General features: G+C 44.6%; 1 protein-coding gene across 6 annotated transcripts in view; it reads right to left on the bottom strand.

Moving 5' to 3' along the window:
• Positions 1–122: 122 nt before the first annotated feature.
• The window catches only part of FLI1 (Fli-1 proto-oncogene, ETS transcription factor), a 71,344-nt gene continuing 58,202 nt past the window's right edge, over positions 123–13,264 (bottom strand). For all 6 annotated transcript variants that reach the window (XM_065040369.1, XM_005508588.3, XM_013369049.3 and 3 more), the window contains 3 exons: positions 5,161–5,223; positions 3,656–3,703; positions 123–2,703 (listed from right to left, as the gene is read on the bottom strand). In XM_065040369.1, the coding sequence (XP_064896441.1) occupies positions 2,174–2,703; positions 3,656–3,703; positions 5,161–5,223 (641 nt within the window). In that variant the 3' untranslated portion in view covers positions 123–2,173. The remainder of the gene's footprint in view (positions 2,704–3,655; positions 3,704–5,160; positions 5,224–13,264) is intronic.

Here is a 13,264-nt window from a genome sequence, read left to right as displayed (position 1 = left end):
AATATTATTTTATAATGCTAAGTTGCCACTTTGCTGCTTTGCTTTCCTTTTTTAGCCCGATCTAATTTAGAGGTGAAGTTCGTGCTTTATCCGCAGGGGAGTGAGAGACGGGGACGAGGTGATGCCTTCAAGAAGAAAACCACCATTTATTTGGTCACATTTTTTACATCATTCTCTTCATACAACAGTTCCATTGTAACACTTAATACATTTTTTTTTTAAAAAAAACACCAAGATTACTTGCAAAATTATATATATTTTAATATCCCAAAAAGTACATTGCATATATATAGTAGCAAAAGCCCCATTTCCATGGGTAATTTCTTGATACTTAAATCTTGCGATTATTGCAGTAATGTTACTTAGAAACACCCCAAAAGCACTAAGACCTAAACTGATTAGCTTGATCTTTCTGTTTTTTTTTTCCATTTTGTTAAATAATGGCATCAGTGCTTCCGTTTAAAGTTATGAGCAGACTAATAATGTTCTGGTTTTGGGCTCCCATCCTGCAATCAGATGCGCGTGGACTGAATCTTGCACCCACCTGGAGTCCCAGAGGTTACGTCTAGACAAGATATTTGTGATCCTGTTAATTGTTTGCCACTTAATATGAATTCGCTAATAGGTTGTACATGTAAATCTCCCCCCCCGCTTTCCCCAGACATCTGCTCTAAAACACAAATGTTTGTGGTTTTACCCTTCTGTTTACGGCACCAAACCGCCATTTGTGGATCATCAAATTAACATGTGCAGAACTAGAGATGGCTGAGAATTTTTATATGGTTAACATTTAAATGAAAACCCCCAGCAGATGTTTTCGAAAAGATGTTGTGAGAAGCGTTTGATAATGTTTTCTATGAAGCGGTTAAGATCTTCCCAAAGTTCAGGATTTCGGTGAAAAAGCATCACAATATATTGAAAGGGTGGCTTTAGAATGCTGGTGCGTGTTTTCAATCAGCTCCAATGCAAACGTTGGCAAAGTGGAGTGAACTTGTAGACAACTATGACAGGCTAACACAAGACAAAACTCTTCTCTAGACAAACCCAGGGAAATCTGGAAGGTTTCTGGCTAATTTGAGGGTCAATGATGGATCCGATTGCAGGACCGGGGTTTTCTCCAACAGATACATTACTCACGTCTCTTTTTTTTTACTTTTTTTCTTTTTTCTAGCAAAAAGTACAAAGCTACAGCCCAAATGTACAGATTGAAAAGATGTACAAATTACATTAAAACAACAAAACAACAACCCACAAACAACTGAGCTGATAGTAAAAAAAAAACAAACCTGCATTTGTGACCGAGGTCAACTCGTTTCATTTCATCTTTATTCTAAAACTGTGAGATATAGGGAAAAATAACTCTGCATAATTTATACAGTAAATTGCCTTCTGACTTGTTGACCCTTTGGATGACGGTCTGACAAACGCACAGCGTTCGCGAATCGGTAGCATTTGGCGACCCCTCAGACTCTGGCAGAGCCCAGGGACCCACTGTCGTGTATTTTACTTCACTTTTGCTCTCAAGGAATGTCTGTGCTTGACATAAAGTTACGTTTTGTTCTGGCTTCTGATGTTTCTGGAGTTAATACAGAGTCTAATGAAGCTGTACACTCTAGAAAAGTTCCTTCAATGCCCTTTACTTCTTAAAATATACATGTACATATATATATATGAATATATATATATTTAATTTCCAGTTGGGTGAAAATCCTCATCTGCTTTAAAGCTAAGATTCCAGTTGCGGTCCCCTGCAGTCCTCCACTTAATGGTCAAATTGCCTACCCCCTCCACAGCGAGAAAATACCCATGTTTTTGTCTTTTCCTACGACCCACAGTTGGATCTAAGTCTTGCCTTTGAAGCCTTAAAAATCTCTCTCATCAGGTAATGGTGAACGATCTTCATAGTCAATCCCTATAGAGGACATGAGCCTTAAAAACCAAAGAAAACGCAGAGTACTGGCCCAAAGAAGCATCCGTCTCTCAGTTCAAGACACAAGAGGCAAAGTTACAAAAGTAAAAGGTTTGATCCAGGAATAACCAATATCCAGTTTTAATTCTTCCCCAGAAAGGCCACAATTATCCATTAAGGATGCCCCAAAAAACCCCATGAAGATCCCAGAAGTAAAGCGGAAGTCCAACCAGACTGATCAAGGCCACTTGAAGAGAAAAGCATCTAGTAATAGCTGCCCAAGTGTGGCGATACGTGGGCATTGGGGTGGCGGGGGACGTTGGGGTTGGGATAAATGCTTCCCGCAGGGGAGGTCCAATAAGGGGAGGCGGCTCCAAAGAAACTGGATGATGTGACCGGCATGGAAGAAGGGTGGGGGGGCACAAAGTTCACCTTCTGCTGGTGGGCATGGTAAGACGGCATGTAGGAGAGGTCTGACGGGTACTTGTACATCGACGACTCAGTGGGATGAGGCTGGAGGGCCTGGGCGATGCCGTGAAAGTCAAATTTGTAGGCATACCTTTTGCCGTGCACCTTGGTCATAATGTTCTTGTCGTAGTAGTATCGGAGGGCTCGGCTCAGTTTGTCGTAATTCATGTTGGGCTTGCTCTTGCGCTCTCCCCAGCGCCGTGCCACCTCGTCGGGGTCCGTCATCTTGAACTCCCCGTTGGTCCCTTCCCACGTGATGCAGCTGGCGTTGGAACTGTCTGAGAGCAGCTCGAGGAGGAATTGCCACAGTTGGATCTGCCCGCTCCCTGCCAGGAGCAAGCCAGAGAGGAAAGGAAATGACTTTGAGTTTCCTGCTCGAAAGCAAAGACAAAGGCAGGAAACAGAAGGACTATCTCGATCTGTACTGGGAACTGCTCCTTCGAGCCTTACAAATTCTTGCGTAGGGATGGATAAACTGTTCCCAGCAAACAAGTTAGTCAGCCCTTTGTTCTGTTCATGAGCTGGAGGTCAGATTAGGTTTCATAATGGTTGCCTTTGGCCTCAAAATCTTCAGGCTATTCATAAACAGGCTTTTTCCTGAGCATAGTGTTCTCCAGAATTTTTCACTGACTAGTTAACACGGTATATTTCAGCTTTCAATTATTTACTGTTTATCATACATATTGTTTTGGATACCTACAGTTTTCTTTCCAGCGTGCTGATCTGAGTTACAGGAGATTATTTCTTCCTCAGCCTAGATGACTCCTAGTTTTATTCAGTATTATTATGTTAACAATAAAGATCCTTATGAGAACGTTTCCTTGTAAGAATTCAATGTATTGATATACAAGTTAGTTTAGTTCAAGCAAGATTTGCTCCTGGTGTTATTTCCCAAAGTCAGGGATAGTTTTCTGCAGGTGACCTGAAAGGGACACTCACTGCACTGTGACATTTGGAGGTGTTTTGTGCCTTCCATTGAGCTGGTCCACGGCAGACAGTGAAAAACTGACCTGCACTGCAAATCTGACAGACCAGCATTTAAGTTCTCTATAAAACTGTCCTTAGGGAGCACTGGTTTGGGGTAAGAACACTGAGGATGGTGATTTTGTCCTGACAAAGATGATGTCGCAGCATTTTCCTCACTTTTCTGTAAGGATTTTGAGAGCACAGCTCCCACAGCTGCTCATCCCGCAGAGACTGGAGTGGTGGATCAGAAGGAAAAGTACATCAGAAGGAAAGCGAACCCCTTTGACAGGTGACATTTAAAGATGAACTCACCTGGATTGGCAAGACGGCTACTAGTGGGCCCCAGGATTTGATAGGGATCTGCAAAAAACACCCAACGAAAGATACTTAAAAATCACAGTATCACAGTATGTTTGGGATTGGAAGAGACCTCAAAAGATCATCCAGTCCAATCCCCCTGCTGGAGCAGGAACGCCCAGGTGAGGTCGCACAGGAACATGTCCAGGCGGGTTGGAATGTCTGCACAGAAGGAGACTCCACAACCTCCCTGGGCAGCCTGGGCCAGGCTCTGCCACCCTTACTGAGAAGAAGTTTTTTCTCAAATTTAAGTGGAACCTCTTGTGTTCCAGCTTGATCCCATTACCCCTTGTCCTATCATTGTTTGCCACCGAGAAGAGCCTGGCTCCATCCTCATGGCACTCACCCTTTATTTATTTATAAACATTAATAAGGTCACCCCTCAGTCTCCTCTTCTCCAAACTAAAGAGACCCAGCTCCCTCAGCCTTTCTTCATGAGGGAGATGCTTCACTCCCTTAATCATCTTCGTTGCCCTACGCTGGACCCTCTCCAGCAGTTCCCTGTCCTTCTGGAACTGAGGGGCCACAACTGGACACAATATTCCAGATGTGGTCTCACCAGGGCGGAGTAGAGGGGAAGGAGAACCTCTCTCAATCTACTAACCACTCCCCTTGTAATACACCCAAGGATGCCATTGGCCTTTGTTTCATTGCCATTATTTCATCAAAAAGAAACAACAGTTCACTATTTCTAGAAACCAGTTCAAATTTTCACTTTCTTTCTTTCCTCATACTGCTCCTTCTCCGGGGCCTGGAACAGACTCGATGTGTTCCTTCTTTCTTTTTTAGTAAGCAACCATCAATTATTTATGGAATCCGAACTGGCACAGTGCTTCGGCCATTGGTTTCAGACTCGCCTGCTTTCAAAGATCATAATCTTCTTGGACATACCCTACACTTATGTGTCAACCAGAAAACATGAAACGTGAAGAAAAAAAAGGATCGTGGGATAGTAGAGCAGTAACAAATCAGAAGCACATTTATTTCTCCTAATAAAAAGGAGCTGGACAGCAGATGAGGTTTTCACATTCACTTGTGTCCCTCTGAGGTGAAGGGAATGTTCACCCAGCTCTCGATCCCTGAAGCGTTAGAACAATGGGAGTAACAGGAGTTTTGTCCCTGGCTCCGATGAGGCTGAGTGTTTCCTGAACGCCCCACAACGCATTTATTAGGAATGAATCCCTTCCCTTTTTGTGGGGCCTCCTCAGCCATAATCTCTACAGTTCTCCTTTGCCTCTCGCCGGTTTTGGTGATTTGGATCTATAGCATTTGCTTGTGGATTGAATCGATGCCAAAAGAACCAACCCCTTAAAAAAAATGAAGGGCAAGAAAGCAGCTGTGCAAAGCAGGAAACAACACTGCGTGTTTGTGCTGTGCCCACAGTTGACATGTGTAAGTCACCCAATCTAGTGCAAATCTAATGATTTAGCGAATGCAGTGAGGACAAAAGCAAGAGTTACCTGGCTGGGGCCGTTGCTGTTCGGTTGTCTTATTCACATTTTGTGTCCCTGCAATGGGAGGGCCTGTAAAACCAGGAAAAGGTCTTTAATGTACTAGAACAGAAGAGGAGAAATGAACAGACAACAAGACAAGTACAAGATACATTGAACCTGAATAACAGGGATGGGAAAGGTTTTCTAATCCTAAGAGCTGAGAGTTTTGAAGTGGCCCTATAAAATTAAGAGATTTTGTGGGAAATTAAACATTTCACTGTAAAATGAAAATATGCAGAGGACGCAAGAAAGAATCTTATGCAGGTATTTTATCAATTTTCTGTCTTTTGTGGTAACTTCACTTCCATTCTAGTTTACATCCATGTTTTGAACAGAATCTGGCTTTGTATCTAGCTCGATATTATGCATATCTCTTTTTTTTCTCTCCCATATGTCCTATACTCCCTTGGGCCCCTCACAGAGGCTGTAAATACAGTGTTGGGACTCGCTTTTTGGGCAACACCTGAGCCTGACACCTTCTGATCATTAAGTGGCACTCAATGGTGCTTGGAGTTCGACTTATCCCATCCAAAAAGAGACCCCAAAACATGACAGAAGACCACGGGCAGAAAAGGAGGATGAAATAACCCTTTTGTTGTTTCACAGAAAACAAAAGGCAACTTTTAAACCCAGGGAGGCCAGTGACTTGACATGCACAATAAAGAGGTGATTTTAAACAGGGGGGAAGAAGGGGGAAAAGCAGCCAGTGAGATTCAAAATTCCCCTCCTGCGGAAACATCCCGGGCACTTGCACATTCCTCCCGGCGCTGGGAAAGCTGCTGCAGCTTTGAAATTACAGCCTTGGAGTTATTGGCATGAAAAGGAAAACAGAGAAGGGATGGGAGAGGGAAGGGGAGGGGAAGAGAGGAGGAGGGAAGAGAGGGGAATGGGGGAAAATGGAGCTCATGTAATCCGCTTGCTTTTATTTTAGTTATTGGTGTTTTTTCTCCTTTTCTAGGAGAAACCGCAAACCCAACTGCAAATAGATCAGACTGAAAAACAAGCCGCTACGGTTTCAAGTGGGTACAAAGGGTGCGGTGGGGCATCTCTGAAAACAAGAGGTGGCATCCCTGGCCACGCTGTCCCAAAAATAGAGCCCTGTCCCCCTTCCCATGGCTGGGCTGGAAACTGTCTCACAGGGGAACTTCATCCTCAAGCTCAGCCCTCAGCAGTTGTCATCGTTTTAAATAATCTGCTCTTTGCATCGGCGGCATTTTCCTTGCTGGAAATGCGTGATGCAAATCCCAACTTCATCTGAGCAGGGACGAGATCTGAAACGACCGCTGGCTTTTCCCATGTCCTCTCTGCAGCCAGTCGCTGACTTTCATTTCTCCCCTGGGATGTCCTTCAGAAGTATCACAGCTAGAGCTATCAGAGCAATGCTTGGGGAAATAGTTGGGAAAAAAAAGAAACAAGAGTTCTGCATTGAGAGAGGCAAAACTTCAGACATTTCCACTGATCGAGATGCTAATGGACATTTTGGTGAGCTCAGTCCGAAACAGTTTTGCCCTTAGGCAATTTTAATGGAAATGTCTCCTCCGTGGTGATCCTGTTAAAAAGCAAGGTAGCAATTCATTGGCCAAAAGAAAAATTCTTTTCAAATTGGCGAAAAAAAATGCTTTTCAAAAAGTAGCAGAACTTGTTGAAAAATTTGCAGTTTTCTCTGATTCTTTTGGGTCAGATAACTGTGAATGAAGCAGCACAGATGGGTTGGCTGTTTCAGATGCATCTGCATGTTTTGAGTAAACAAGCCAGGCCATCATCTGGATGGATGATCCTCCTCCTCCAGATGTGGAACTTTGTCACAGAGGAAGAGCCTGCTTGGCTCACAGTGTCACAGCAAGAGTGTAAAATGCATATACTGAGGGGGTTTTAACCAAAAAGTGACGCTATTACAATCAGATGTGTATTGCTACGGCTGCTTGGGTTTTCCAGGATCAAGGCTTGGTTCTCCAGCTAAGTTGAGCTAAACCTGGTCAAAACTATCGTTCAAAACCTCTCTGAATGGGTTTTCTTTTAGTGTACGTTTTAGGACATGAAAGTTCAGCTTGTGACTCAGAGCCCAGGTTTAATGCAGGTTTAGCAACCTCACATGAGTCCCTTTGCCTCAGTTTCCCCTATGTAGGCTGGATTACGAAGTGTGGTCACATATAGGGGTGGCCGCACTTCTGTTGTTAGGATGAGACTTTGAGTATAGTTTTGTAATGGTAAGAAGGTTTATATACCATAGTTAGCTATACAGGCATTGCTATTGAAATAACATATTCACTCGGCTAGTGCAAGTTTCCAACCCTGGCTCTCCTTCTCCAAAAAAACGCCATCCAAGTCCACTAAGCTATTTTTGTTTAGTTTTCACAAAAATCTATGCAACGTGAAAGAACCACAGCAGCGTTCCTGCCTCCCAGGCCCAGGCTCTAAAGCTGAACGTGTTTAAAACCAAATGGAAAAGGCAGAGCCAGGGAACCTATCCAGAGACTCGAGTTTCTGCAAAAACAATATCGTTCCCAGGACCTGACACCCAGCGGCTCGGAGACATCCCACAGAACCCCAGACAGACGGTTGGTTACAGAGAGAGTCTTATCTGCCATTTAAACCGCTTGGATTTTACACCAAAACTCACCGCGCGATGGAAATTCAATTAAAAGACTTGGACAGAGGTCCCCTCCTGGTGTAAATCAGCAAAGAGCTGCAGCAAATTGAGGGGCAAATTTATACCAACTTGGGAGCAGGTCCCCAAGTCTGGTTTAGACTTAAAAGGAACAACAGTCCTATGACAAATGTGTGTTCAATACAAAATGGAATTAAAGAGCAGAAAATAAATCATAGATGCTTTCAAGAAATGTCATTCTGCAGCTGTCTGGTTTATGTCCAGAAATTCCCCAGAATGAATGCGTACTCTATTATGAGGAAGGTAAAGGATATTAATAACGCTTTGCACTTTCATAGCACCTTTCAAGTAAGGATCTCACAGCTTTGCAAACATTCACACTCACGGCGCGCCTAGAAGGAGGTTAAATATAATTTTATGTATTTATCTGCATAAACGCACTTTCCTCAGGCTTTCGCTGCCTTTTCCAGATGGAGTGGCTTTCCCAGAAATCAGCCTGAGTGGAAAAGGCCGCGTAGAATTGGTCTCCGGACCCTTTCTAACCTCGGTCTATTCCTTCTCACCCCAAATCTCCCTTGGCTCCTACCTCACCACCCTCTGTGCCATTTGGAAGTTCTCATCCTCTGCTGTGCAAGTCCCCATTCAAAATCTATTCATTCCTCTGGAATCAGGTGTAAATCAGAAATAATGCAGTGGTGAACTGGCCTGCGGAAGGCCGAAAAAAGGCTTAAAACCACCTCCCCTTTACAAACACCCCCTCCTCAACCCACAGCTTGGGTGTCACTTCACTCCTGTTCCACCTACCTCCAGCTCGTATTTAGTCTAAACAGGCTCAAATATGGCTGGGGGCAGATGGACAGACACACACAGACCCACTTCCCTAGGAAATCGAGCTTAAAATCCCCACTGAAGAGCATCCCAGCTGCCTCGCAGTCCTTTCAGCTCAAATGCAGCCCAACGAACAAGCCATTAGGGAACCTGTGTTTAAGATATGATGTATTAGAGAGCAAACCCTCTCTAATAAGCTTTTAAAAGTTCTTTTTTCCTCTTTTTTTAATGGTGTTTTACAAATCTTAAAGCTTGGGAGGACAAGGAGAAGGAAGGGGGGGGTTCAAGTGAGCAATGGGCTGCAGTCATTTTGCCATCATCTATTGGATCCCTTACGACAGCATCTTGTGATGCTTTACAAAAAAACATTGAATGACACCAGTTCACATGACAGAAAACCTCCCAGACCTAAAATACAGAAGGAATTGCTCCAGAATATCCTGTCTTATTTGCTTATTTGCTTAGGCAGCACAGGAACTGTATTTCCAGACAGCACTTGGCCTTACAGACTTAAACGAAGCACATCAGGGGAAGGAGAAGGCTGCAAATTTGAAGCGGGCTATGGGATCCATAGGGTTCTCCGTGCAGAACGCAGTCTGGTTTTTGCAACGCGTCCTCCTGCTTCAGTAGGAAGAACGGATCCTGGCTGGGTGGCTGGAATTTAAATTAGTTTCACTAAATGGGGAAAGCAGAACCAGGTGTCCTAGGGGATCCGGACTCGTGATTAATCTAAGTGGTCACTTGGGGTCTATTTTGCGGCAACTACTTTATAGACAGGCGGGCACAGGACCTCACTGCTTTCCCTCGCAAAGTGAGGTTGCGTGTGGTGGCGAGCGCTGGCACCACTCTGGTGTCTTGGAACAGTCCCAACGGAGGCGCATGGGAACAAAAAGCACTGCTGCTGCAAAGCAAACGTGTGAGCAGGGCCTGCCAAGCTGCTCCCGGCCCGCGCGCTCCCGTAGTTCAGCCTCCTGGAGAGCGCGCTGAAGAGCTGGGCTTGTGTTTGAAGCCAGTTGGAGAGAAGAAACCCAGACTGTGGGTTTCTGGAGGGGCAAGGAAGCCAAAAACACCTTCGGCTCCTCCTAGAAACATTAGACACATTGTTTTAAGCGGTGGCAGCAAACATAAAGGTTGTGGAGTCCGCATGGTTCTTCCCAGGCCCATGCTGGCTCCAAGTGTATATACTAAATGCTCAATACATACGGTGTAAACCTCCCAACCTCAGCAGCAGATTTGCTTAGATACAGCGTTTCTCTGCACAACGCTGTGAAGGCTCTGGATATCATAACTGTGCACCGAGGCCTCGAAATCTCACCCACAGTATCTTTTGTTTTGGAATTCAATACTTTTCCATTGACTATTTCTGCTAATTAAAAGAATTGTTTAGCAGGTTTGCCACATGTCGTGCTGTATGTCACTCACGACCAGTGTTTCTGGGACTGTTCTTGTGATTACATGAGATTTTCCTGCGCCTTCAAGCACCAAACTTATTTGTTTCTCCTTCAAGACCACGATGTCTCGCTCCTTATGCTAAAGAATCACCAGCACAGGCAGTGCATGTGGAATTAAGTAATTCTAAGTCTTTCCACTAAGAGGAAGCAACTAGCTGAGCACAGAATAATTTCAAAATAACTTGTATTCTACATTAACAGACTATTTGATTATTTCACAATTATTAAAATAAATATTATCAAACATCTCTGCATTGCTATTACAGATGGGGAACTGACACAGAGAGGAAAATCCGAGCTCGGAATAGCGTTGGGTTTTGACCTGAATTCAACACAAAGCCGGGGAGAAGGGACTGACTGCTGGGTTTACATAAGGAATCTATTGCAGAGCATGGATGTGAAGAACAGGTTTAACCTGGGGAATCTCTGAAAGCAGCTGAGAGCCCGATTATGCACCACTACCCTTAAGAAAATACAGATCGAAGCGATCAAACTTGTCCCATTTAACTCCTATTCTAGACCCAGTGTTGGATTAAAGTACCGTGGCTGAACCTGCTTGCTGCAGGGGGACACGAAGAAGCTCCAGAGCCTGGAGCAGAGGAGGCCTCTGGCATTCAGAGCTTGAATTAAACTCCCTGTTTGCTTTGAGCTATTGGCGACAGCCCCCAGTTGAGCGAGTCTGGCTGGAAAAACATCCCCGAGCCGTGCAAGCGGTGCAACTTCCTGATGCACGTCTGAGTTACCCTGCGCAACACTTACAAAGACACATTATGAAGAAAAGGAGGAAGCAATGAGGATTTTTTGTTGCTGTTGCTGCTGGTTTTTTTGGAACAGCAGCGGCAGAAGTCCCAATGCACAGCGCGTGAAGACACAAGTATGTACCCTGAGAATGCCTTCCCAGGGCCGGCTTTGAAAAGCAGCCACTTTCCAGCCGACCTACGTGTTCCTGAGCTACACGGGGCCGGGGACGTGAGCAGCGAAAGCGCAGACGCACAATTGCACGTTCTGAAAAGTGCATTTCTAAGCACCCTTCCTACGCGTCCATCCAAAACACACATACGACCGTGCACAACTATGCAAACAGCACTGTGCATATTTTACCCCCCAGCACACGGGGAAGTAAAACCCAACTTGCAGCTTGCATTTGTTGGAAAATACACAAATGCAGAAGCAGAAGTAGAGAAGAAGAAACGCACATTCATGGAGAAAGAAAAAAGCCAGACGCAGCAATACACACGGGAGAAAAAAGGGAAGGGAAGACACACATGGGCAGGCGTTGCAGCCAGCATTTTTACAGCGTTTGCCCATTTAACTCATTATCAGAAAAAGAAATTTGCTCTCGTCTCGGGAAGCAGCCGAAGCGCTTCCAAGAGTTTTCCGCGGGTTACACAGCAAACGTGTAACCCCCACACATGTGCAATAACAGCGCTCGCAGTGCACCCTAGGCAAAAAAATAATAGCTCTTTTTGCTGGGAGAAAAGGAAGGATAATGGTTACTTAGAAAGTGCTCCAGACAAGCTGTCAGGTTGAATTCAGAGAACTGGAGTCTGCTCTGGGACAGCGCTGGCTCGGGGTGATCCCTTGTGAGTTGGGTTTCCTGCCTGCTACAGCTTCAAGACAACGATTCTTTGTTTCCAGTTTTTTCTGGTGAAAAAACACACGCCTGCCTGCGAAGAGGGTCATGGAGAAAGCAGACAAAACACCAGCTCTGGAATTTCAAAGGAAAACAATTAAAAAAAAGAAGGAAAAAGATCCAAGAGCGCTCGCTACTGTCTCTCCTGAAATCATAAATTCCTGGTTTGGCCACACAGTCGCAATAAGAGCAGCACCATAAAGCCTCCCCCTTTTTTTCCGCCATGGAGCTAAAAATGGGATATTTCATCACCAGGCACACAAATATCATCGACAAATGGTTTAGCGTGTCCAGACGCTTAAGAGGGCATAAAGCTGCGACTGCTTTTTCTCTGACCTGCCGGAGACTGGGGGGGTTTCTAACCTTTGCTGTGAACAAGGGGCCTTACTGACTCGCTCGAAAGAAGGGGTTGCCGAAACCAGTCAATATTTTTCACGTGACAACCTTTTCAACCTTTTCAAGGGAATTGCGTGCAGGAATGTGAGACTTTTCCTGTGGGAATTGTGGCCTCTTTGCCCCTCCACAGTCCCCAAAAAACTTGTGAGCCTCTCACCCCAGGTTGTCACTGAATTCGACAAGCGGGAGAGGGGGATTTTAAAGAGTTTCTACCAATCGAAAGGAAAAAGGAGAAGGATTGCAACCTCGGCTGTGCAGACTCATATTCTGTTAGGGGCCAGGGAAAGAGATCTTATTAATGCTCCAACAGCAGGAAAATCTTCCCTAAGGGCTTACAATGAACATGGGTACGAAACCGAAACCGCAGGAAACCACCCTGTGGGAGCTGCAGAGCTCATGGATCTGTTAATCTTCTTAAATTTACCAACAACCAAGCAAAACATACAAGCAAAACCACCTAATACACAAACTTCCTTGTTGTTCACCTAACGCTTTTATAATGCAAATGTAAACATGTAATAGCCACAGGGTAAACCCTTCACATTCATCTCCTACATTCATGTTAACGTATTCAAATAGAGATTTCTTCCTTCTTTGAAAAATGTGGATGACACATCAGTTTTTCCTGTGTTCTTCTTGAATTTAGGTTGGATTTACGAGACTTTGGGCTAGTGCTGGTTTACCGCTATTCTAAGCTAATTCTATTGCCTTAAGTTGGGCCTAATATATGCAGAGGACAGTGTTGGAGATAAAGAGCTGTGCTGAATTTCAACAAGATCATACATACCCTGCTTGGGTTCAAATCTTGCACAGCATTTATGCTTATATATTAAATACGCGAGTTATGCGGACCCCGACATGCTTAAAACTAAGCACGGACTTTAAAAATGTGTTGGACTGAGGCCAGAATGCTCACAGCCATCCGAGGGACAGCCCTTTGGCCTCCGAAATGTTGTGGTATGTGAATATACTTTACATTTCCCCATGGAAACCTATTTAACTGAAGGCGAGCAATTTAAAATCTGGGGCAGGTAACATGGTCTCAGATTCTTCTCCCACGTCTACGTCGGGTCGGTTGTTGCTCTAAACAGCCATGGAAAATGAACAGATTGTCTGGGAGTGGGACACAAATCTTTCCATTCAGCAACGAGAGCA

This window comes from Columba livia, chromosome 24 (assembly GCF_036013475.1).
Source record: "Columba livia isolate bColLiv1 breed racing homer chromosome 24, bColLiv1.pat.W.v2, whole genome shotgun sequence".
Lineage (NCBI taxonomy): Eukaryota > Metazoa > Chordata > Aves > Columbiformes > Columbidae > Columba > Columba livia.
The sequence above is the reverse complement of the archived record's forward strand: the minus strand, read 5'-3'. Positions and strand labels throughout refer to the sequence as shown.